The 26,986-nt window shown below is 44.0% G+C and overlaps 1 protein-coding gene across 1 annotated transcript in view; it reads left to right on the top strand.

Moving 5' to 3' along the window:
- MTMR10 (myotubularin related protein 10) overlaps nt 1–26,986 on the top strand; it is a 66,131-nt gene that overhangs the window by 29,691 nt on the left and 9,454 nt on the right. Inside the window, exons 6-12 of the mRNA XM_066592491.1 lie at nt 968–1,058; nt 2,367–2,523; nt 9,559–9,646; nt 10,197–10,285; nt 10,851–10,981; nt 19,167–19,236; nt 23,181–23,251. Coding sequence (XP_066448588.1) covers nt 968–1,058; nt 2,367–2,523; nt 9,559–9,646; nt 10,197–10,285; nt 10,851–10,981; nt 19,167–19,236; nt 23,181–23,251 — 697 coding nt within the window. The remainder of the gene's footprint in view (nt 1–967; nt 1,059–2,366; nt 2,524–9,558; nt 9,647–10,196; nt 10,286–10,850; nt 10,982–19,166; nt 19,237–23,180; nt 23,252–26,986) is intronic.

The following is a 26,986-nucleotide window of genomic DNA, read 5'->3' as shown; positions in this document are numbered from 1 at the left end:
GCATGTCGGCAATGAACGTTTGGACAGGTCGCGGAATCCGCGTAGTCGCCAAGCGACAGCACGTGGGGAAAAAAAAAATCTGTAGTGCGCATTTGCAATGGCGAGCTGCCAGGTCCATCTGCAGTACAGATTCCCCGGCCACAGAGCAAGTACGCCCAGACCCCTCTGCTTGCAGTCGGATTCTGCATACGGAATCTGGCTCTGCAGGCTGCTCTTTCCTATAGAGCCAACAAAAAGTATACTGGCTCATCCCAATATGTCATACAATATGCCTTATGCCAAAAGGACACTTGCTTAGTTCCATTTGGGTCACTGGTCGTCTATGAACACATTTAAGTGGTTTTACACTGGGTGTCAATTGGCCAAATAATAGCTTGAGAAAACAAATGCCAACGACCATCGTTCTGTGCAACCATGGCCACCAAGAAGGTGACTAGCAGTAATTGGTTCACTTGTTTCAACTCTCCTTGATCAACAGGTAGTTGCTGGTTAATCAAGTCCTCCCTCGTAAAGTTGCAGTTGGTCACTCTTGCACGGAGGCACCCTCTATGAACCATATCTCAGTGAACAACTAATAAGCAATGTGTTCAGTGTAAAAGCTTCCGGACTGTCATTTGTACACGGCGGAGGCTTTTCTGAGCAACTGTCTGAACGATACCGTCGTTGCTCGGTGTAAAGGCACCCTTCGGCATATGTGGCTGGAGCATTTCCAGTTGGATACGATGAACTTGCACTGCAAACACAGCGTGCATAGACCTTACACACGTATAATTTTAGTTGGTGCCTAGATGAGTTGTATACTTGCTGAACCGTCTAAAGGTGGCTGCACACGTTAGCTTCATACATTGATACATACTATCACTTGAGATTTCTCTGCTTTAGGTGATAGTAGCGTTTTGTTCTGTCCTATGTATATATTCTTCTAGTTTTGTTCCCTGCTGATCAGTGTTTGTATCTTTTGTCCCAGGTTTGTCTTGCGTTGGCGCACTATTCACAGCCAACAGATCTTCAACTGCTTTTTGCTTTTGAATATGTTGCCAAGTTGTATCATCAACAAGGTAGGTGAAGAGGTTTCAGCGGTGGCTTTTGGTCAATGAGTAGCAGCAGCGCTTTTTAAATATTTGTGTGTAAGGTTTATTAGGTTCTGTTCACACTGCTTTGAAGCTCTCTGTCAGCCTTTTTGCTATTTCTGATTGCATAGAGAGAGCTGTCTGTAGTGATATTCTTGATGCTACGGATACTGAACCCCTGACACACTTCCTTAAATCAGTGGGGTCCATCAGGACTTATCGGCATCAGAAAACCATTACAAGGTGGCTGCTGTTACTCTAAAACAGAATCTGATGATACTAGTGTAAACAGAGCATTACTGATAGACATATTGGCATTAGTTAAAGGGGTTGTCCAGGTGCAAGACAACTTAAAAACGGATCTAAATCCACTAAAACAATGAAATCCTCTTCCTCGGCGATTCAGCGCTGTAGCCCTATGGTCCTCTGGGTCTTTGTTCAGGAATGGCTACCGCCTGACAACTGCAGCCATTCTTCTGATATCACCGTCTAGATCCTGGGAGCCATGATGCCAAGAGAAGAGCATCTGACCCTTTAGGATGCTGCAAAGCACCCCATGCCTAAAATTTGCAACAATTCCCGGCTAATGATGGGTCGGTAGATGCCTTTTTTTTTTTTTTTTTTTTTTTTAATAGTCACAATCTCCTTAGGTTTTGCCAGTCATCCATGAAGTAATGTGGGACCGTAATCCCTAGAATCCTTTTTATAAGCAGAACAATTTAATTTCATCTGAAAAAAATAGTATGAAGTGACTAAATTTTGCATGGAATTCATATAATTGAGCCGGTATTTTTACCTGGTATGTCTAGGTATAATCATTGGTCTACTAATGTGCACTAATGATTGCATCTGCATCATAACAAAGTTTAACTGTTGCAAATATAAATGTGGGAAAGAGTGGGTGAAGCTTTGAAGTCTTGCCTTATAGATAGAAAAGTGTCAAAAAACATGTAAGGCTGACCTGCCACTATTGTACCCTGCCTATGAATCTGCACTGGGAAGAGGCTGGCACACCGCATTGTATTTACATCTAATCTCCAGCCGTAACCCTGGGAAGCCGTGGTTGTGTATTCAGCCCCACAGCCCTAGCATTCTTCCTAACTATATGGAGTTCTGGTTTTACATGTTTTAATACCCCAATACGGGGTATTCTCCAATAGTATCCTGAGTCTGGCTGATTGCCATGATCACTCTCTCATTTTCTATTCTTCTGTTTATATCTTAGCAGTTTTTGTATGACACTTTAACATAATAATGACTTGGACGCTCTACTGAAACGTCAAATTCTATTCACAGGAGACAGAATTAATGGGATAGATCCTGGAGGAGGAGATACCGGTCCCAAGACTCCTTTGTTTGAAACCTTTTCTGACTGGGACAGAGAGATTAAAAGAACTGGCGCCTCTGAATGGAGAGTTTGCTCAGTAAATGAGGGTTATATGATTTCAAAAAGGTATGTATACCTTTAAAAAAAATAACTTTTGTGGTTGTACGCTGGCATTATTGAAGCTCATGCAGTTTTTCTAGGTGGCATTTCATATCTATTCAGAAATCATTTGTTTTCAACAGTTTCTTAAAGGGATTTTCCTGGACTTGTATGTATTAATCACCCAATTGACGGGGATCCCCTACTTGGGTCCACACTGATCAGCTGATCCCCAGGCTTGCTGCAAGTGCTGGAAGCAGATAGTGCTGTCCTTATCGCAGGAGCTCAGTTTAGTTCTGCTGGTGTAGCTCCCATTAATTTCAATGGGAGCTCGGGCTGTAGGACTAAACTTGCTGTTGCAGTGTTGACAGCGCTGTCCCCACTGATAACGGGGTTTGGATCAGCTGATTGGTAGGGGTCTGCCACTTGGGATCCTCACCAATCCACTATTGATGACCTATTCAGACCACCTGTAACGGTCACTGTCATATGAAATAAACATTGTGAAGCATGTGCATCCTGTGAACAATGGCAGTTTTATTTTAGCAAATTGCTTTATAGGGAAGTCCCACATGTGCCTGGATATCATATGGTATCACCATAAGATAAGCTAATTTGTCATGTGACTGGCCAAAACCCATAACATGTAGATTCAGACTGCGCTTGTCCTAAACTGAAAGCCTAATTTGCATGAGCAGTAGGAAAGAATTTGGGGTTCTGATCTCTCCTATAGGGTACAGCATGTGTTGGAATATGCCGAAGTACATATTCTCATGGATTTTATTTGAAACTAGCTTACTCGTCGCGCGTTGCTGCGAAGACAGACAGACATACATTCATTCGTTTTTATATATCTAGATAACAACCAATCACAGCGCAGCTTTCATGTTACCTCAGTGGTATAATATATAACAACCAATCACAGCGCAGCTTTCATGTTACCTCAGCAGTAAGAGAAATAACAACCAATCACAGCGCAGCTTTCATGTTACCTTAGCAGTATAAAATATAACAACCAATCACAGTGCAGCTTTCATGTTACCTCAGCAGTAAGAGAAATAACAACCAATCACAGCGCAACTTTTATTCTGCCTCAGCAATATAAAAAATAGCAACCAATCACAGCGCAGCTTTCATGTTACCTCTGCGGTATTATATATAGCAACCAATCACAGCGCAGCTTTCATGTTACCTCAGTGGTATAATATATAACAACGAATCGCAGCACAGCTTTCATGTTACCTCTGCGGTATTATATATAGCAACCAATCACAGCGCAGCTTTCATGTTACCTCAGTGGTATAATATATAACAACGAATCGCAGCACAGCTTTCATGCAACCTCAGTAGTATAAGTAGCCACCAATCACAGCGCAGCTTTCATGTTACCTCAGCAGTATAAGAAATAGCAACCAATCACAGCACAGCTTTCATTTTACCTCAGCATTCTCAATATCCAGCAATTGTCTTGCGAAACGTTCGGCGGATGCATCATTTTGTAGTTGAACACGCATCCCGTTGCTTGTAATGCCTTTTGCTTTCGTGCTTGAGATGGAAATCAAACGATCTTTGTCTGGGGGGCATAACTGTCGACGATGCTCGCACGCGCGCCACCTATCGTAGGATAGTTGTACTAAGCCAGTAATCTTCCCAGGAGTGTACTCAACAACTTCCCAAAGTCTCATGGCAATTGGATGAATGGTGTAGTAATGCATAAAGGACGGACGGACATATCAGGAAGTGAGAGAGTTAGATTCCGTACGTAAAATTTGGACGCTAATTCTTTTGCGCATAGAATTGAATAATCGACTTGGGACCCATTAGCGTTTCCTATTTATGACATAATCAATGCTCGTGCCAAATTTAATGTTTCTATGTGAGAAAATTACATTCCGTACGTAAAATTTGGACGCTAATTCTTTGGCGCTTAGAATTGAATAATCGAGTTGGGACCCATTACCTTTTCCTATTTATGACATAATCAATGCTCCTGCCAAATTTCATGTTTCTACAACATCGGGAAGTGAGAGAATTAGTGGCAATGATGGAAATCGAACGATCTACGTGGGGGAGTCGTAACTGTCGACGACGCACGCACGCGCGCCGTTTATCGTAGCATGAATGTACTATGCCTATAATCTTCCCAGGAGTGTACTCAACAACTTCCCCAAGTTTCATGGCGATCGGATGAATGGTGTAGTAGCGCATAAAGGACAAACAGACAGACAGATACACACGCATACATTCAATTTTATATATATATAGACTAGCTTACCCGTCGCGCGTTGCTGCGAAGACAGACAGACAGACAGACAGACATTCGTTTTTATATATCTAGATAACAACCAATCACAGCGCAGCTTTCAAGTTACCTCAGCGGTATAATATATAACAGCCAATCACAGCGCAGCTTTCATGCTACCTCAGTGGTATAATATATAACAACGAATTGCAGCGCAGCTGTCATGTAACCTGAGTAGTATAAGAAGTAGCAACCAATCACAGCACAGCTTTCATTTTACCTCAGCAGTATAAGAAGTAGCAACCAATCACAGCACAGCTTTCATGTTACCTCAGCATTCTCAATATCCAGCAATTGTCTTGCGAAACGTTCGGCGGATGCATCATTTTGTAGTTGAACACGCATCCCGTTGCTTGTAATGCCTTTTGCTTTCGTGCTTGAGATGGAAATCAAACGATCTTTGTCTGGGGGGCATAACTGTCGACGACGCTCGTACGCGCGGCACCTATCGTAGGATAGTTGTACTATGCCAGTAATCTTCCCAGGAGTGTACTCAACAACTTCCCAAAGTTTCATGGCGATTTGGATGAATGGCATAGTAATGCATAAAGGACAGACAGACATACATTCATTTATATATATATATATATATATATATATATATATATAGATGACATCAGGAAGTGAGAGAATTAGACTCCGTACGTAAAATTTGGACGCTAATTCTTTTGCGCTTAGAATTGAATAATCGAGTTGGGACCCATTAACTTTTCCTATTTATGACATATTCAATGCCCGTGCCAAATTTCATGTTTCTACAACATCGGGAAGTGAGAGAATTAGTGCCAATGTTGGAAATCGAATGATCTACGTGGGGGGGGGGGGGGTCGTAACTGTCGACGACGCACGCACGCGCGCCATTTATCGTAGCATAAATGTACTATGCCAGTAATCTTCCCAGGAGTGCACTCAACAACTTCCCCAAGTTTCATGGCGATCGGATGAATGATGTAGTAGCGCATAAAGGACAAACAGACAGACAGACATACATTCAATTATATATATATATAGATGTTGAGAAGGTAAAACATTTGTGAAATGTAATAGATAGAATTTGTTCAGGCAGTCCATGGACTTCACATTATAGATATGTCCAACACATATGTGTACATGGGTTCTTAATATTTATGGAGAAGTTGCATCCTATGCTAAAGGTTCACCCACAATACTTTAACTTTAGCAAATAGGGAATCGGTAGGCTCGGTGCCATTGTTTCTTAGGGCTCGTTCACATGAAAAGATTGCGGCTTTACTGCAGTAAAGATCGCATGAACTGGTGAATTCTAGCTATTTGAATTTGCTCATTCACATGATACATTCATCTGGAATACTGTATCCAGTTCTGGGCACCCCACTTTAAACAAGACATCGAAAAACTGGAGCAAGTTCAGAGAAGAGTTAGGCTGCCTGTCCACGGTAGCCGCCGTCAGGGAGCAGTAGCCGGCAGACGGATCTCCGCTGTCAGCCTATCTGATGGATAGGCTGACCATGGAGAAACGCGGCAATTTGCAGCATGCTGCGAATTGTTGGCCACAGCGGAGAATCGCTATGATTTTTAGCTCGTAGACGGGGGCGGTGTTTTCCATAGCAACACTACGGAAAGCTTCAGACAGCGTAATTCGCTGGCGGAATCACGCCCATGGACAGAAGGCCTAAGATGGTGAGCGGTCTGCAAATCATGTCCTATGAGGAACAGTTAAAGGATCTGGGAATGTTGAGCTTGCAGAAAAGAAGGCTGAGAGGAGACTTAATAGCTTTCTACAAATATCTGAAGGGCTGTCACACTGCAGAGGGATCAGCCCTATTCTCATTTTTCACAAGGAAAGACTAGAAGCAATGGGATGAAACTGAAAGGGAGGAGACACAGATTAGATATTAGAAAAAACTTTCTTAGGCTGAGTTCCCATGGAGCAGATTCCCGACAGAAATCCCGCGGTTTGGCCGCAGCGAAAAACGGCGAGATTTCCGCCGGGAGAACCGCTGCTTCAAAACCCCATAGAGGAGAGCGCGGCCGCAGCGGGGAAAAAATGGACATGCTGCGGTCATCCACATGGCTGGCTAATCCCGGGATTAGCGTCCACATGCGGATTTGCCGCGGCGAAATTCCGCACAGAATTTTTCGCGGCAAATCCGCCCCGTGTGAACCCAGCCTTACAGTGAGGTTGATCAATCAGTTGAACAGGTTACCACGGGAGGTGGTGAGTTTCCCTACAATAGGAGTCTTCAAACAGAGGCTGGTCAGACATCTGTCTGGGATGATTTAGTGAATCATACATTGAGCAGGGGGTTGGACCAGATGACCCTGGAGGTCCCTTCCAACTCTACCATTCTATGATCCGAGGTGTGTGGTGTGTGCTTTCCAGCTCCCATAAGAGTCTATGTAAAGCACGCACCAAAGATAGGTCAGTTCCTATCTTTGCACACACCACGGAGCTTAGATGCGACCTTGCACTTGCATGTCCGGCCTTTGATAGGTGTGAGTATTTTGCGCGTCTAAAATTCATATATCTGGTTCTATAGGAAACCATTGGTTCTTAAAGAAGCGCGTTCTGTACGCACCTCTAACGCATGCAAACAGCTCTCGTGGGAACAAGGCCTTATACAAAGAGACTTGCAGTTTTTGATACCCTGTTTAGATATTTTAGATGTCTAGGTTCATGTTTGTTAGAGGGGAAGGTGATCTCTGGCTTGTGTTTAGAAAATTGTCTGAAGTACATAAAGGCCTTTTACACGCAAAGATAATCTTTCAAATGAATGAAAGATTTAGGGATCTATTTGCATAAAGTGTTAATGGCCATTAACACTTTATCATCATTTGCATGTAAAAGGACCTGCAAGAGTTGTCTGCAGAGCCCAGTGTGTGTTTAAACACAATTCCAGTTGTGCAAACAGCTGCCAGCACATTCTATTATTCTCCTCGCCCACGGGGGGAACATCCTCCAGCCTTTTGAAAGATGAGCGAAATGCATTCAAATGGAATGTATTTGCTCAGTCTTTTAGCTGCTGAATGATGGATTTTAAGTGAACTGAGATCCAACGTTCAAACAAAAAGTGCTCAATGCCCGCATTGACGTGTAACGATTATCGCTCATTTTCGGCAGTTTGGACGAATTTTGAGCCATAATCGTTGCGTGTAAAAGGGCCTTGACTTCTTAGAGCAAGTGGGATGATCTTGGCAATAGAGGTGCAGTGCTTTCCTGTCTCACTGTCTTCACCTAGTATCCAGACTCATGAAGGTTGCCAGCAAGGCAGATTAAAGCTAAACCCTTTAAGGATGTCTATTTTAAGCACCTTTTGTTTATGCCATATGTTCCTTTAATATGAAGAAATGAGTCAGAATACAGAACAGATTCCTGACTCTTAGGATTATTATCACATAACCATGCAGCAAAGCACATAGTCTAATTTGCAATTATTGTTAGCCAGGATTTGTCTGTTTTCAGCGTTGCCGAATTAATTAGCAGCATCTGTCTTGGAGGATGTTGGGCTGTCAATCTGCTATGACATTCGCTGCAAGTGGGGGGACTCATGCGTGCAGCAGATTGTGGAACATGTACAGCCGTGATATCTTCTTCCTACCTTTTTAGTGCCTCCAGATTTGACCTGTCTTCTCGTTTTAGTACCATGTATCAGAACTAAAGTGTAAACACTTCAATAGTGAACTGAATGTACCCTGCAGTGTGTTATGCTTTAATGCTGGAATAGATTTCCTAAGCATTACGTCTGGTTTCTTTATATGTACCAATGGTTTCGGGTGCAGTGTTATTCTAAAGCGGACTATACGCATTATACTAATGGATGGCAGGTTTGGCAGACTATTCCGAACAGCTGATGTGTATGGAGGCCTCCTGAATCTCCCACTGATGGCAGATGTTGGGAGAGGATAAGATCTGGGAGTTGGAATTCAATACCCACAATTCTTTTGCTTTCATGGGAGATAAGCCATTACTAGAGTCGTCCTTCCCTCTTCCCCTTTACAGCACATGAATGCTCACCAGCCTGTGTAGGAAGAGGGTTGGGGTAGGGGGTAAAAGTTGGCTCTCCAACAGCTATCTAAAAAAATATGGCCACCTTTTAGTTCTGCAGCCACATCCTCCTCTAGTTTCCATATTCACTTCTTATCAATTTTCTTATTCAGGGGAAGTAAGTTTGGTATGGAAGAGCATTCTCCACTGACTCCCTTTGGCCATACTAGGAAACCGTAGTAAAAGCTGTTGTTCCAGTTTTCTAGGAGTCTTGCATAAATACTGATATGTATTCACTACACCCACTAACAGATAGTCATAGGACATTTAAACACTGATTTCATCACCTTATCTTTTAGAGTTGCATTAATTGTGCAACGCCAAAGCAAATCCAAAGTTGGTATCTCTTAAAGGTGCAGTACGCAACTTACATTGCATACCTTTTCTATACACAAAGCAGAAGTGTGTTCTTTTATTTTTTTGCTTTTTTTAATTGGGCATTTTTTGGCAGAGGCTATTGTCAAGGTTCGTTTAAAGCATGTGGTTGTGACCCTAGTTTGAGATGCAAAAAATTTAATCCATTATGAAGAAAGAGCTCACTATTTTCGGTGTAAGATTAGTACTGTTAAACAACATCTCAATATGCAGAGTTTTTTGTTTTTTTTAGTCTTTTTCTGAGATGAAGAAAAATAAAATAATATTCTATATAAGTCGGTCCTGTAAAAGTGAGTTGATTACGTTTTGTGGTCCCCACTTATTGGTGTCTCATTTTGGATTATTTTGTATTTCTTTGTAGCCTTCCAGAATATTTTGTTGTTCCTTCATCTCTGGCAGATACGGATCTAAAGCAGTATTCATACTCCTTTTTCGGAAGACGTATGCCAGTGAGTATGTTTTGATTGCTATTCTTTACAGGCAATAACATGAACTTAGTTTACATCTACTAATGATGAATGATTGAATTGAAAAGTCCGGGTGCCGGACACAATCAGCGTTGTGGAGGAGAAATGCTGCGTGTGCTTGCACCGTAAGGGCTATTTCACACAAGCATATGGTCATAGCGTGGATAATACACTGCACTAATATCCCGTAGGGGGCCATGTTGCTTCTCACATGAATTGTGTAAAATATGCACGCAAGCAATATCGCAGCATGTTCTACACACCAACATAGTACATGGCGATGGGCGGCACGCAGCCAGTAAGCAATGTCATTGCGGACTGGTTGCATGCCGTGTGCGTATTTCTCACAGCCGTCACACTGCAAGATACACACATGTGAGCTCAGCTTAAGAGTTTCCATTAAATGAGCACCATTAATGCTCTATAACAGCGCTAATTGCCAAGTCAGCTCGCCAACTGTCGGGTAAATGCTAGCACTCGTGTAACAGCGCGCCCCAACTGAAAAACTCAATCTTGCCTTTGTTTCCTCCAGCTGTGGTGCTGGAACCACTCTAATGGCAGTGCGCTGGTGAGGATGTCCTGCATCAAAGACCTGTTACAACAACGCAAGATAGATCAACGGTGAGTGGCCATATGGGCAACAGTAGTAATTCCAGAGCTGCTGTGCCCTATTCTTTTACTTGTTCATGTGCAGCTTTATGGCGCCCTGCACACGGACAGGTCAGATTCCGCATGTGGAATCCGACCCTGTGCCTGGCCGGTGACCCCCGCGTACCTGTCCATAGTCATCTTATCTGTATTGCAGATGAGCTGGCCGGTGCATTACAGATATCGCCTAGCAATGGCACAGCATTAATGTGGATCCTGCGACCTTTCCGCTGTGATTGTGAAAGGGCGGGTCCACGGGTCGGATGGCATCCATTAACTTCAATGGAAGCAGGCTGCACGGAATCCGCCCTGAAATAGAGCAATACTCGAGTGCTTGCAATTGATTTCCGCTCATGGACAGGAAAAATCGCTTTTTCCTGTTATTTTACCTTCCCAGGTATTTGCTGCGGAGTCCGAGTGCAGGCGGCCTATATGTGCAAGATTTCCCGCTCATAGCGCTCACGTTTAACCTTCTTTCCCTGGCCCATCCTGCTCATACACTAATGCTTTTCTAAAATATTCTGCTTTTCTTGGCTAGGATTTGTGGTGGAATCACTCGCAGTCACCCTTTACGGAGTGATGTTTACAAATGTGACTTGGATCATGGTCTTCCAACTCTTCAAGATATTCAGGCTGCTTTCACCAAACTCAAGCAGTTGTGTGTGAATGGTGAGTGAAGCTTGTATAGCCTTCAGTGACACTTGTACTAGCTCAATTACCACCGGACTGGATGCCAGTCTGTATTTGCTTACGGAGTTCAGACTACTGTAAATTAGATTGTCAAACCTCTGTAAGGGATTCATCTTTCAATTCCCTGCTCTGATCTGACTACAAGCAGAAACGATTCTGCAGATGAAACCCATCATGCAGTTCCTTAATACATCGTGTGTGCCAGGGGAATTAGCATAGTCTTAAGAGTTGGAGATTACTAGGAGTCGGCATTTGCACAGCTGGAATTTATGTTCAATTTCATCCATTTCTGCAATGGGTTCTTCATCACAGATTCCATAAGATGATGCTGGACAGAATAGCGCAGCATGATGCATTACTTTGTCTGGTTAGATGACAGACACCATGATGGAAACCTGATGGGTCCCATAATAGTCCATGGGGTGCTGTTGGAGTCTGCCTGATCTGGTACTGCAGCCACTTTTTTGCTCCACTCCTGTTACAGAGTAGGACTATGGAAATGATTAGCGCAGATGTGAAAGGAACAAAACTGCGTACAAAATTGTTTTTCTGATTCATCAGCTGTTCTGCTAGCTGTAGACTGCTTTCACACGGCCGAGAAAATTGCGTTAGATTTGTGCGCTGTGAGATGCATTAATATGAACCCCATGTACATGAGCGATTTTATTATGTTTTTTTTTTTTCACATCGCGGTGCTGGAAAAAATTACGGCATGTCCTATCCTTGGGTGTTCCCTCAACGCCTCCCCATTGTTTTCAGTGAGGCTGAAAAAACCGTTGCACAACGTGTGAGGTACACGCGAGTGCGATGTGATGCAAGGTTTCCCATTAAAAACAATAGGAAACACTTGCTGATCCTCTGCACGGCTTTCACGGAAGTGATGCAAAGCGTTTTTGAAACCCAAACAATTCCCGTCCGCTGGGACATCGCATATTCCGGAGCGCAATATTGGGCCCGATATTGCGCTCACCCGTGTGAAATTAGCCTTAAGTTGATTGTCATTAGAAAAAATAAATTCTATACATACTTATTCCTCCCACATTGTTCTTCTTACCGCATCTTCTCCCCGGCCTTCTTCCAGTCTCCCAGGTCACGTCACTGCAAGCCGGCCAAATCTTCTATTTCCTGTGATGTAGCAACCATTCGTTGCATTCTGCTTCCTGCAGGGCAATGCACTAGCAGGAATTGCTGAATCCTCGGCGGCCTGTTTTAGCACCCAGGCTAAACTATGCTATATGAACACTTGCGGCGAGATACCTCGCATGCACCATCACGCCAGTAGTCCATGCCTGCGCCCTAAAACAGGCTGCCGAAGATTCAGCATTTTCCGCTAGGTAGTTAATGCTATATCACTAGTGGCATAGTGTATACTACCTGTAGGAAGCAGGATGTAGCAAATGGGAGCTACATTGCAGGAAGAGAAGGATCAGTGCAGCTGGCGTTGAGGTGACCCCTGGAGGAGCCAGGAGAAGATCGGGGAGGTGAAGATGCAGTAAGAAGACTTAATGGGGAGGAATAGGGAAGTATACCATTTTTTTATGTTTTTTTCTAATGAGAGAACCTCTTTAAGGTATAACTGAACTAGAGCAATGTGAAATACATTTAATGGACTTGTGCGCTACAGCAAGGTTATACACCTTCAATAGCTGGCCCTCCCAGACTCGATCCCTTATTACACATACACCATCCGCTCGGCCAATTGAGCTTGCATATGGTATCAATAGGAAGAGGGGTGTAAGTTGTTCCCTGGCAGCTCAGCGATACTTTCTACAAATCGTAATTTGTATAATTGATCAAAAAAAGTGAACTTTATGTCCTCGTCGGGTTTTTTTTTTCTTTTTTAGTGCTGGTAATTCTTTCTGCAATTTCCTATATATACTGATTTTTGAAGGAAGCAAATATTTGTACAGCTTTGTGTTTTGTAGTTTCAGCTACGTGCTTCCTACTACTCGGTGTATGTGCAGTGAGAGTGCCCTGGGGGTAGAACATGATTTGACCTCCAGTTGCTGCTGGTGAACCCTGCCTGCATGTATATTGATTGCAGGGTGGTCACAGAGAGGTTGATTGTTTGCGTGTAATTGCTGTAAAGCCTCACAAGTGGTTGTGCCAGGTTATTTCACCAGGTCATTTAGCTCATCCATTCAGTTGGAAAACTATACACAGGTTTGTTCAGCATGACATGTTTTACTGCACAGCAATGTGCTGAGTGGATGGAATGAGCCAGTAGAGGCCCCCGGGCAACCTGATCCTTCTACAGAGCGCACTCCGTAATCATATTCACCCAAAGCCTACAATATGCCGTTACCCTACAGTAGCTGGCTCGAAATACGATGGCTTAGCTCATAGGCAGAAGCAAAAAATGAGAAGTAAACAGAGGGGGAAGAACTTACTAAGAAGGAGGATGTGAAACGCTGAACATTTTAAATTCCCCCTTTATGTTTGGCGTAAATAGATATCTGTATTTTTTTGTTTAACCCTTGCCTATGATTAGTCTATGAACAGTCATCAAAAAAAGATGTGCATTAATTATCCAGTGTGGGCATGACTATTCATGTCTAGAGGCCACGCAAATCCGCAGCTCTGAACGTGTAATTATTGACCATTTATAGAGTGATATACCTGCTAATTATAATGACCTAATAGGACTCACTTATAGGTGGTTGTCATTTTAATGGCTGTAAATGTCATTCTAATTACACCATGGGGGATGATGCGCGAAGTACAGTCAAGAATGAACCGGTCTGAGAACAATTGGTACGATGTAGTGAGAAGGGTTATTGGGTATTTAGTAAAGACAGAACATCCATTTAATCAGATGTTTCCTGCTTTCAGCAAATACAATGGTAAACTTATAATGAAACGTTATGCAACCTTGTAATAAACTTCTGCATCAATTCCTCATTGTTAGAATTTGTTTAACTCTTAGTTATTCACGAGGACTTGATGATCAGGCTGCCAAGGGATGTAAAGACCTACAGCTTCACACCAAGTGAACTAAAGGCCCTTTTACACTGAATGATTACCGTTCAAACGAGCAAAAATTAACGAGAATTGTTCAATGGAAACGCAGTCAATCGTTTATCTTATGCGGGCATAAAAATCATCGTTGGCTCGTTCACTAATTGTTCAGTGTAAATGCTGATCGCTCAGCTGTTCTCAGTCACTTAGGCCTCATGTCAATGACCTCAGCATGTGGGAGCGCACAGCGGAATCCGACCCTGGCCAAGGTCACGGCGGTTACATGACCAGGTCTTCTGTGTGTTGTCCGGGTCTTCTATTTCCTGGTCTGCTGATGCACTGCGCATGCACAGTACTTAAAAAATTTTTTTTAACTCCTGCTCTTCCCTTTCCCATCCACAATTCAATTGCAACCAGGCCGTGGATCAGACCCCTTCCGTTGACTTCAATGGAAGCCGGCCATGCGGGATCCACACTGAAATGGAACATGCTGCGATGAATTTTTTTTTTTTTTTCCGTAAATCAAATCCACATGCTGTATTACATTTGTGGACGCCCATGTATCCCTATGGGCAGTTTGATTTGTGGATCTTCCGCGTGGGTGACCCGTGTGTATTCCGCAAATCAGATCCGCCTGTGGACATTGGGCCTTATGTGAAGGACTGACCACTTTCTCGTTTGAGCTAACAATGTATCTGTACAACCAGGCTGTCCGACTGAACTCTGACATTGTTGGCTTGTTCAAATGAGAAATCAGCAGGCCTAAACGGACCCTTAACCACAGCACTGATGGCATAGGGGGGAGTTCTAAAAGAGCTTCATCCAGCCCTTGTTTGTGTTGCTACACATTTTACAATATATTCTCTTTACATTAAAGGGTTAATCCAAGCTTTTACAACTGATGACTGATCCTCTGTAGTTGATCAGCATGGATGCGGCACTCAGGATCCCCAGCAGTTAGCTGATTGTGCTGCTCACTATCAGTGCAGCGGGGCTGGACTCTGTCAGTGGTTAAGGGAAGAGGTGCACTAACTGCTTCACTCTGAGCTCAATGGGAGCGATGCCTGCTATTAGACTTCCTGCTCCTCATTACGGACAGGACTAGATGGTTAATACATTATTTCTACAGCATGGTAAATGAGATTTGAAAACATGCAAAGACCAAAGATTGAATTGCAGTTTTTTTCCACTCCCCCCTGCCTCTTCCCCCCTCCCCCCCCTTCCCGCCCTATAAATTATGTGTACCCTAAAATGCTGCCAGTGAAGAATACTACAACTAATCCCGTAAAAAATAAGCCCTCATACAGCTATATTGACAGAAAAATAAAAAGTTTAGGCCTCATGTCCACGGGGAAAATCAGGCCCGCTCCGGATTCTCCATGGAGAATCCGTAGCGGGTCCCTCCTGCCCCGCAGACATGAGGGCTGAAAATAAGAATTAACTTACCTCTCGCCCGCTCCGGATCTTCCCTTCGCCGCGGCATCATCTTCTCTGCGTCGCGGCCGGATCTTCTTTCTTCGGCCCGGTGGATGCGCCGGCCCGAAGAAAAAAAATCCGGCCGCGACGAAGAGAAGATGGAGCCGCGGCGAAGGGAAGAACCGGAGCGGGTGAGTAAATTCCGAATTTTGTCTCCCACAGATCCGGACAGCTTCCATAGGCTTCAATAGAAGCCTGCAGGAGCCGTCCCCGCGGGAGACCCACACGAAAATGGAGCATGGTCCAGATTTTTTCATGCTCCATTTTTAAAAAAATCACTTTTGTTGACCATCCGCGGGTCTTTATCTACCCCAGGTGGTTAATGCATCCCTATAGGGTGCGGATCCGCGGGGAGGAGAAGAGTTAAAATCTGCTGCGGATTTTAATTCTTCTTTTGCCCGTGGACATGAGTCTTGGAAAGCAAAGAGAAACCAAACCAAAAATAGCTTAGTCCTTCAGGCCCCAAATAGTCTGATCCTTGAGAGGTTAAAAAGGGAAGATGCGGTATATTATCCTTTTGCTGCGGTATATTATCCTTTTGCTGCGGTATATTATCCTTGTGCTTTAGCCCTTGTAGGTTGATGCAGTATAGGACAATCTGCATTTAACTATGATACTTTGTATCTATTGTAAAGTATTGCAAAATGTCCTTCCTGTAGACTGACTACCTTGCCTGCCAGCTGTCTGTCTGCAGGACTACTCTTGCAGATATCATGAATTACCTTGATTAGATTATTTACTTTGTACAAACACAGAAATAGTTGTCAGGTGTCTTGTAATAATTTATAGACTCCAGCACTATCACACAGGGTACTATCATGCTATCTCGGGGCTCTTTCACATGAGCGTAGGTGTTTTTATGTTTGCCCCCGGTGCTGTAAAGTTGCATGAATGGGCATTTTTCCGCGCTCACGGTCAGCGTTTTCTCACCCATTTACACGACTGCGAGCATTGTTTTTAGCAAAAAAAAATACATTGCACCCCGGAAATCCCTCGGGGTGCCTTCCAATGCCTATATAGAGGTACTTGTAAGCTTTTCGCAGCCTTGGCCGCTGCTAAAATGCCTCCCTCTCCCTTATTCTTTCCCCCCCCCTGCTTTCATAGGAGACTAAGGGACCCGCCAGCATAAACTGGGCAAAAGATAGTTCCGGAACTATCTTTTTGCCTACTGATTATGCACCAGTGTGTATTTCGGTTGCGCATGTTCCATTTTGTCACGATTCACCGTTTGTACGCAACATATATTCGCCATGTGAACGGATGCATTCGAAAGCAATGGCTCAGCTGGTTGCGTACACCGGTCAGGCGTAAAATGTCGCCGTTTATGCGCTCGTGTGAAAAAAGCCTCACAGGTTTTTTTTTTGACTGGTTTTGAGTGAAAGCCAAAAATGAATGCAAAAGATATAGAAATATAAAGGAACGACTAAGGCCACTCTCACGCATAGCGTCGGCAAAACGCTGCAGCATTTTGTATGATTTCACTGCTGCTTTAGGAAGCAGTAACTTGTGTCTGACAGCGGTTTTTAATGCACCCCATCATTGTGATGAGGTGTGTTTAAAAAGCACGAAAATGGAGCAGACAGCACATCTGCAAAACCCCACTGAAGTCAATGGGAGCGCTATACCGCATTTACGGCAGTGTTTAATCCCCCCTGGTAAACACATATGTGAGAGTGGCCACTCTCACACATGCTCTTGTAAAAACACTGTGTTGATGTGTGTTTTTGACAGCACCTGATTGCGTTTTTTCAGCGCAGTAATAAATGCAGCTAGGCAAGCTGATAATGCCAGAACTGAGCCAGCCCGGTCAGATGAGCGCACTGAGGCCGTTTACGTGAGCTTAGTTGAGTGCTAGCGGTGTTCTTGAGGATGTCTTGTGCTGCTGGCCTGGGTTGTGGATGATCGCAGTTTACTGCCATGTCCGATGCCGGAGGAAGAAGCCGAGGTTCTGGGTTCATCTTCTGGTGTCAGAAATACGGTCGTCTGAAGGAGGCCTGACTCGCATCGCTGCAGTACTATGGCAGCCCCCCAGCATCTAGCAGTGGGGCCGGCCGTGTGCCGCTACAATATTGTGGTGGCTCACCCCTAGATCCCCAGGCACAAACAATAAAAGCATTTGATGCACTACACATCAAAAAGTTTGGTACTGTAATCACGCATATCAAGAGACATATATACTGGACTGAGGTCCTTTTTTGCTTTGATGGTGGCAGTCCGCCACACTACTGGGTGCACTTCTGCAGCCAGATTTTCCCACGCCTGCTCTTTTGCGCTGTGATCTTTGTAGAGAGGGGAGTTGTATCCCAAATAGCTGGCTTCTTCCCTATGAGGCCTACGAAGCACACATGTCTAGGCGAGGCTTCTCCTCCTGTATTCTCTCTGCACTGGCTTTATCTTTGTGAGAAGCTGGAGATGCTGACCACTTCCTGTAAGGCTGCCTGCACATAGGAGGGGGGGGGGGGGGGGATCCGCAGCACATACCGCCAGGGCTGGATTCTGCTGTGGGCTCCCGCATGTGGAATCCGACTCTGCTGTGTGCAGGCAGCCTAAAATGGAACAGACAGCGCTTGAATAATGCAGCGTTAAATGCTGCATTTTAGCGCTTGTCTGAGAAGCTCCTTTGAAATCAATGGTGGCGTTGGACAATGTTTAGCGCTGCGTTTTAAAACCCAGCATTAAACACTGGAAAAAACTGCACGTGTGAAAGTGGCCTGGCCTAAAAAAAAACTGCTGCAAAAACTTATTATTTTTTTTTTTTCCGTACAGGTTTTGATGCAGTTATTTGAGCCAAAGCCAGAAGTGGATTTAGCAGGGAGGAGAAACGGAAGTTGTTCTTTTTTTATATATCTCTTTCATTTTGAATCTTCTGGTTTTGGCTAAAAAAAACCAACTAAAAGTGCCACAAATTGCTCCTTTTTAAAAAAAAACTAACCAAAAATGAAACTGGTGTGTGAAACCGCCGACCTCCAATGTATCTTTACGTGCTTTATGTGAACTTTTTGTAATTGACGCTGTGGACACTTACACAAATAATGCCGTGTTTAGACTGGATGGTTACTCAGAAACGTTTATAAACAAGTGACAAACGAGAGTCGGGAGGTTCTTTGCTCGTTCCATTTGAGGCAGCATAAAAATTGGTGCCGGCTCGTGCATTTTGAGCGCTGGTCATTCAATGTTTTACAATGTGAAACTGAGGGCGCTTTCCCAGTTGCGTTTTTTTTTTTTTAACTCCGATATCGCTGCAGTTTTTCTATGCCATTGTCAATGGGACTTTCTAATGTTAAAAACCCATCACACAAAAATCGCGAAGCACAAACGTGTGATGCGTTTTTAACATTAGAAGGGCCCATTGACAACCGTGTTAAAAAAACGTAAGTGTGTGGGAGCCCTGAATGAGAAAGGCACAATCCTCAATGAGCGTCGTGCAGTCTAAACTAGCTGCCCAGTGCTGACTAGGTGGTAATTACATCATCGGCTCATTCGCTCGGGCAAATGAGAATTGAGATTCTCGGCTTGTGTGAAAGGGGCATTAGTGCAAGGAAATGCAGATGAATGCAAAAAATAGTTCATCTCAGTTCTTGTTGCTCCATTGCTAATTAATAGAAGTATGTGGCTGTACTTATTTGTGTGTGGTCTACTGGATCAGTCATGTACTAGTCTGGTCTTGTGTGACTATAAGTCCTCTAGATTTGAATGGCAGTGACGTATCCTTCATGTTTTCATTCCATAGAACCATTTGATGAAACGGAAGAGCGGTGGTTTTCATCCCTGGAGAATACTCGCTGGCTGGAGTACATCAGGTAAGGCTTCTTTTTCCTGTTGCCCGCTTCTTACACTTGATTGGTATTTATTTGTGCATTTAGGAAAGCCAACCAGACACAGAATTAAAGGAACGAAAGGGCTTACAACAAAATGTTTAATGTGGAAAGACTAAAATGATACATTCTAAAAGGCTAATTGCAGGCTGCTAGAGCCTAACTACTGGTATAGCAGGCAGTGTAATTACTATGGGGCCCTACTGGAGACGGCAGCGGTGCAGCCACAATGGAAGCAAGGCTCTTCACCTATGCTTGCCTGTTGATGGCACCCTTCCCTGGTCTACAGCCCACAAGACATTGGGAACTGCGTAATACAAATATAACGTATAACCTCATATAATGTATCGCTGTAATAATGCTCTGTGCAGGGCTCCTATATTCAGTGCTAAAATGGGGAAAAGTTAGTGTATAGTCACCACTGGTCATTTTGGAGGCCATCTGTGGAGTTGTGCCCTTAAGCAGAAATACGTGATTTTCTACCGGGTGAGGTTCAGGCGTTTGAGGGTCGAGCTTATTTATGGATGATGTCTTGGTCTGAACTTTTCTTTCATTTTCTTTCTCCCTCATGTTATTTGTCGAGGTACACAAACATGCTATTACTTTCAATTTGTGTCTTTTTTATCATTTCTATAATTTTGCTATTTTAATATCTTTTGCAATCATTTGCTGATGGGTGAGTAGTAGAGATGAGCGAGCATCAAAATGCTCGGGTGCTCGTTACTCAAGTCGAACTTTTCGTAATGCTCGAGAGCTCGTTTCGAGTAACGAACCCCATTGAAGTCAATGGCGGACTCGAGCATTTTTGAAGCTGACCGATGCTCCGCATAGGGGAGGTTGTGTAGAACACCTGAAAACATCAAAGTCATTGAAACACCACAGAAACGGATAGGGAACGGCAGGGGCAGCATGCATGGGTGCATCTGAGGCACCCTGGTCCCACTATTAAGCCAAATTGGGGGCAAGAGCCTGGCGGTCCCCCCCCCCCCCCCCTAACAATTTACTTGGGACAGACCATCATTAGCAAGGCACACGCACTGGCACATCTTGGCTAAGCACCACACTAGCTGCAACCAAGGACAATCACCGCCTGCGGATGACACTGCTGCCTCTTCTCCTGCGTTACATGCTGGCATTGCTGTCCAACCCCCCGCACGATCCTGCATCCACAGCGCACACAAAATTTTCCCTGCGCAGCGTTCAGCTGCCCTCATGCCACACGCTGGCTTCATAGCCACACCACCCTCATGTCGATTTATAAGTGCGTCTGCGATGAGGAGGAACCGGAGACACACACTGCAGAGGGTTGGCAGGGTCTGGCAGCGAACCTCTTTAAAAGTGTGGGTGATAGCCCACAATGCTGCTGAGAATTGATGATAAATCGACATCCGTTCATAATTCCAATCCCGTGCCACCTCCGTCACAAAATTGTCAGGAGCCGCAAACTTGGGCATAAAGGGGACTCGGATGCCAGCACTTCTACACATCTCCACAATGCAGCAGCGCATACTAACACCAAAGATTGGTTTGAAGCAGGAGGTGTCGCTAAAGTAGCCACCACAGGTATACAGTGACCCTGTGAAAGTCTCATGAAATCACTAACCCTTCCTGTGAATGCTCCAATCCTGTATCTCGGATAACTGTGGTAATTTGTAGCACGAGAGATAATACATTTCGACCAGCGCAGATCCCCTGACCCCAAGCAGGAGGAGGTGGCATAATAAGCCCGAGAAACCGTGACCGAGGTAGGACCCGCAGTACTCTGTGTGGGAAGCACATGTGCGGGCCCAGGGTCAGGCTTGGTCCCAGCCTCCACCTTGTGTGACCCAAGGTGCCGTGAGTTACATAGCAATGGGAAATCCATGTGTCCCCACACACTTCATTATGTGTATGTGTCAGATAGCAGAACACCGCAATGGGGAAGCCTTCTGCGCCCAATCCAAGTCATTCATTTTATTTGTGCCATATAGCTAAAACAGAGGGCTGGCACGTCACAGCAGGAAGTGGTAATGCCTTCCTTGTGTGTTGATTGGCTAGAAAATAGTGCTACACATGCGGGGAAGGAAAATGAAATTCACTCGAGTGCCGCGTGGTGTTCGTCTCGAGTAACGAGCATCTCGAGTACCCTAATACTCGAACGAGTATCAAGCTCGGACAAGTGTGCTTGCTTATCTCTATTGAGCAGTCTTTTACAGTGAGTTCACGTATGTCAAAATATATAGGGTCATACACAAAGGCTAAGCAATAATAAACTTTACTTGGGCCATTCTTGCATGAACGGATTTGAATTGTGGACAATACGCAGTATTCCGCATTCGTTCAAAAAAAAAAAAAACATCCGCATGTCCGCTAACATGCCCACAGAAATAATCGCAGCATGTTCTATTTTTGTGCGGATTCTGCACGGACGGCTTCCATTGAAATAAATAGAAGCCATCCGAACCGGCGGCCCATCTGTAATTGACATTGCAGATAGGTCGCAGATACCTGCGTCATCGCCTAGGGACATCGCGGAAAAGTGGATTTAAAAAAAATAAAAAATCTGTACTACACATGACCGACGTGAGACATCGGTCATCCACAATACAGTATTTTTGCTGCAGAATCCGCAACGGGCATCTGGTCGCGGATTCTGCAGCAATGTTCGTCCATAGAATGCAATGTAAAATGATTCTTCCATACACACGAGCTGAAATCACTGGATGCTCTATTTTTGTGCAGAACTTGCACGGACGGCTTCCATTGCAGTCAATGTAAGCCGTCCGACCCGCAGCGATTCCAAAATGTCAATTGCTAAATTGCCGCGGATCCACATAATCGCTCGCACTGCATTATCTGCACTGCGCATGTGCGCCAGCCAGCACATCTGCAGCACACAGAAGACCAATCCGTACAGGTACTCGTGGGGGTCACCGGCCGGCATAGGGTCTGATTCCGCTGCGGGATCTCGTATGCGGAATCCAACCTGGCTGTGTGCATACGGCCTTAAAAGAGAGAAAATGTCGAAAAAGCATAAAAGAAAATTATAAATATCAAAAGATACAAACAGGAGATATAGTATATTGGCAAGATATAGAAAAGCAATACAAGATCATACTTTTCATCCATGATGTGGGCTAGAATTTGGGTGCATTGAAGAACACAGGCTATCCCCAGAGTTAAGAGAATACTTCTTCATCAGTCCTCCTGGACTCACTCTTTTGTGGAAAAAAAAAAAACTTTTGTGCAATGGATGATGTAACATGATATTTTTACAAAATATCCCATGAGGCCTTATGCAGCTACTGTCTTTATCAATCAAAAAGACTTTGCAGATGTCCATATGGCTTATACTTAAAGGGATTGCCCAGATGTAACCTATTGGTGGCTTGTCCGTAAGATAGGTCATCAATAGTGAATGGGTAGTTTGCTGTCACCTGGGACTCCTGACAATCCTGGATGGTGTGCTTGTGTACCGAGCGGATTTCTGCAGGAAGCTGACAGCTTTGTTCTTACTGTAGTGGCCAGGCTTGGTATTACAGGCAAAGTTCCCATTTATTTTAATGGAAGCTTTGTCTGCAATAGCAAATCTAGCCATTGCAGTGAGAATGTAATTGGCTCACTACACAAATGCACCAGCCCAGTGAATAGCTGATTGGCAGGGATCCCAAGCGACTGACCCGCTCCTATGACTGACCTACTACTGGTGGCTTACCCTGAGGATAGGCTATTAGTAGTTTATAGCTGGACAACCGCTTTAAAGAATGTTCACTTGAGTGAATGTTAAAGGGAACCTATCACATGCTACAAGCACCATGAACTAAGTATATCGTATGTAATTTCTGAATTCCTCTTTGTAAAGCACTGCAGAATATGGTCACCTGCCAAAAGCAATATCCCTTCATGGTGGTATCTTAATATAATTGCCCTGTTCATTTTTCCTTTGACAGAGTGTTTTTGAAGCAAGCAGTGGAGCTGGTCTATGTCATGGACTCCAAGCGTCTTTCAGTTGTCATACAAGGTGAATTTCTCTAATTGTATCTTCTCCTTTGTGTCTCACATTCACTATTCTATCACTGCAGAATTAAATTGCAATTAATTGTTTACTGTAGTACCAATCTATCTACGAATATCACGCAAATCGCTTGTTAGATCGGGTGGGTTGCACGATAATCGTGCTGTGTGAATATAGTGCCCGACAGTCGTCCCATGTTATAGGGGCTTAAGGCTAGCCGTAAACATAAGATTGCTGTCAGTCGAGTACTGGCTTAGCCAATAGTTATCTTCACTTCCCCATAAATATGCACACTCAGTTCAATATGCCAGATTCTTCGATCCCCCGACATCTGCCGGCATGGTCTTTGTTTAACCCCTTAGTGACGGAACCTTTTTTGCTTTATTCCATTTTTGTTTTTTCCTACTCCCTTTTAAAAAATCGTAGCTCCTTTATTTATCCATCGACGTCGCTGTATGAGGGCTTGTTTTTTGCGGGACGAGTTGTATTTTTCAATGGCACTATTTATTGTACCATATAATTTACTGAAAAACCTTAAAAAAAATTCTAAGCAGAGAGAAATGGAAAAAAAACGACATTCCACCATTTTCGGTGCGTCCTGTTTCTACGGCACACAAATTGCAACAAAAACGACCTGATATTTTTATTCTATGGGTCAGTACGATTACTACGATACCAAACTTATATATTTTTTTTTGCTGTAGTACTTGTATTTTTTTTTTTTAAAGATATTTAATTTTTTTCAATTATTTTCTGCGGTCATTTTGTGCACGCGATAACTTTTTTAGTTTTCCGTCGACATAGTTGAGCAAGGGCTCATTTTTTGCGGGATGTCCTGTAGTTTCCGATAGTATCAATTTGGAATACATACAACTTTTTGATCGCTTTTTATTGCGTTTTTTCTGGGAGACAGGGTAACTAAAAAAGTGTATTTCTGGCGTCCTTTTTTTTTTTTTTTTTTCGGACGACGTTCACCGTGCAGAAAAAATAATGCACTACTTTGATAGTTTGGACTTTTACGGATGCAGCGATATCAAATACATATTTTTATTTCATGATTTAGATTTTTTAATAATAGATATGGCAAAAGGGGGGTGATTTAAACTTTTATAACTTTTTTTTTTTTTTTTTTTTTTTTAACAATTAAAAAAACTTTATTGATCTTTTTTCTTACTTTACTTTGAAGTCCCCCTGGGGGACTTTAACATGCGATGCTTTGATCGCTCCTGTAGTATGACGTAATGCTATAGCATTACGTCATACTGCTTTTTGACAAGCAGTCTATCAAGCCACCCTGTGTGAATGGCTTGATAGGCAGTCTGTTAAGGCAGCCCTGGGGCCATTCATTAGGCCCCCGGCTGCCATGCTCCCCCGAACTCACCGCAGGGGGGGGGGGCGTGCGGGACCCCCGAACGCTGTTCGGGGGATTTAAATGCTGTCAGAATTGACAGCGGCATTTAAAGGGTTAATAGCCGCGAACGGCCGAGCACGGCTATTGCCCGCGGGTGTCAGCTGTAATAAACAGCTGACGCCCGCGCTGTATGGAGGGAGATAGCGGCGCTACCTCCCTCCATACACGTCCTGCAACAGCAGGACGTAGTTTTATGATAGCGCCGTCACTAAGGGGTTAATATGTTTGCCCAGCTTGACTCCATATAGGCACCAAGTATGTCACAGTAGTACAGAGCCCTCAGCCATATAACTGCATGGAGATTTTCATCTTGACTTGCTCGACGTCGCCAGCACATGTCCTACCACCTTTGCAATGACGAGACACCATATTGCTGTCCCTTTCTGTATCACGGGTGGTCCAGTATGTTGTGTAGGATAACTATACATGTATAAAAATTGTGGCCACTGATACACCAAGTAGAATTGGTCTTTAGCGCTGTATTAATTGTAAACTCATTTGCTTTGTTGCCTAGGAGTACATAAAGGAAAAACCTGTAAAATGTGCCGCTCCCATAAGGTGCACATATACCTTCAATAGCTGTTAGCTAAATGTTCAGGATTGGGCATGGAAATTAAGCACACCCAAACCTTCTTTTCCTCCAGCATTCTCTTTCGGGAGGGGGATGTTGAGAAACCAACATATAGTTTTCATCCGAAATCGCTGCGTCCAGACAACTAAACTCTGATGATTATGGTCCCTTAACCCTTTCCAATCCACTGTCTGACATCTGAAGACATTCTGATTGAAGGCTGTACAACTGTGATGTCGAAAGACATCCGGCAGGGTATTCTTACTGTATATTACTGGCCGCTCTGTTTTCCGGGGCCTCTCCAGCATGTCCCATACCGCAGTACTGGCTCTAGCCAACAGATGGTGCCATTGTATAATGGCAGTAAGAGAAAGCCCCCTAGGAAACCCTGAATCCAAAATTGGATTGCAAAGGGTTAAAGGACATGTCACCTCCTTATGTCAGTGGGGTCGGCTGCGTGGCTTTGCCCCCTATGACACTGCTGACTCCAATGATGTTCCTCTTTTCCCTCTACTCCCACCCTTTCCCCTGTAAAGGCTCTTCTTAATTTCAGTTCCTAGAGCTGTGAATGTGTCAGCCGTCCTCGCTGTCAATGGGTGATATCAGACTTGATAGACAGTGGTGGGAACCGACTACCTGACACATTCACATTAACCCTTTCCAATCCACTGTGACGTCTGAAGACATTCTGATTGAAGGCTGTACAGCTCTGCTGTCGGAAGACGTTCAACAGTGTATTCTTGCTGTAGATTACTGGCCGCTCTGTCGGGGGGCCTCTCCAGCATGTCACATACCACAGTACTGGCTCTAGCCAGCAGATGACGCCATTGTATAATGGCAGAAAGAGAGAGCCCCTAGGTAACCCTAAATTCAAAATTGGATTGCAAAGGGTTAAAACTAAGAGGAGCCAGTATGGTGGCATGGGAGGGAGTAAGAAAAAAAAAATCGCTGAAGTCAGCTGTGCCGCTAGGCATCCCGACCACCCCCCACCCCCCACCCTTCCCCGATGGGAGGACTTGATAGGTCCTCTTTAAGTAATCCTTTTTTGTCAAATTACTTAGAATTCTTTTTATTGTCTCTCAAGTTGCAGCTCTCTTTGAAAAAGCAAATTGAAACCCTGTGTGACCATTTTTGTAATTCCCACAGGGGTTGTCACCCAGAATGCTGCTGGCGGAGTTCAGCGCTTTGCATTCAGGGTTTCCAAACTATATGTAGCTAAAATAGGACATTTTTAAATTTTTTTGCACAGCTATAATATGACTAACTCTTACCGATATGGGCTTTTGTGGAAATGATCATTTCCATGGAGAGAAATGTATCTGTCCCACTTAAACTTTTTTCTGCAATGATCCTCTGTAGCAGGCAAATATTCACATATTGGTAAACCTCAATAATGAATTATCTCTAGAAACTCTCAGACTACCTTATGGGGTTTAGGGCGCCTTCACACTTGCGATCGCGATACCGCTGCATTTTTTTAACGCAAATGTTAATGGGACTTTCTATTGTTAAAAATGTATTGTACAAAAATTGCAAAGCACAAACTTGCGTTTAACATGAAATAGCGATATCGTGATCACAAACAAAATTGGCCATAGTTGGCGAGGGGGGTGGTGGACCGATTTACTGTCTTTTTGGAAAAAGCATCTAAGTTGAAACCAGGGCTAAGGTAGTCACTTTAACATTCCTCACAGTAACTCACTTAAAGGGATTGTCTGGCTTTGTTTTGCTAGGTGCTCGGCCAACAGCTGAGCTTTAG

This window comes from Eleutherodactylus coqui, chromosome 2, assembly GCF_035609145.1.
Source record: "Eleutherodactylus coqui strain aEleCoq1 chromosome 2, aEleCoq1.hap1, whole genome shotgun sequence".
NCBI classification, from domain to species: Eukaryota; Metazoa; Chordata; class Amphibia; order Anura; family Eleutherodactylidae; genus Eleutherodactylus; species Eleutherodactylus coqui.
This window is presented reverse-complemented; position numbering and strand designations above follow the sequence as displayed.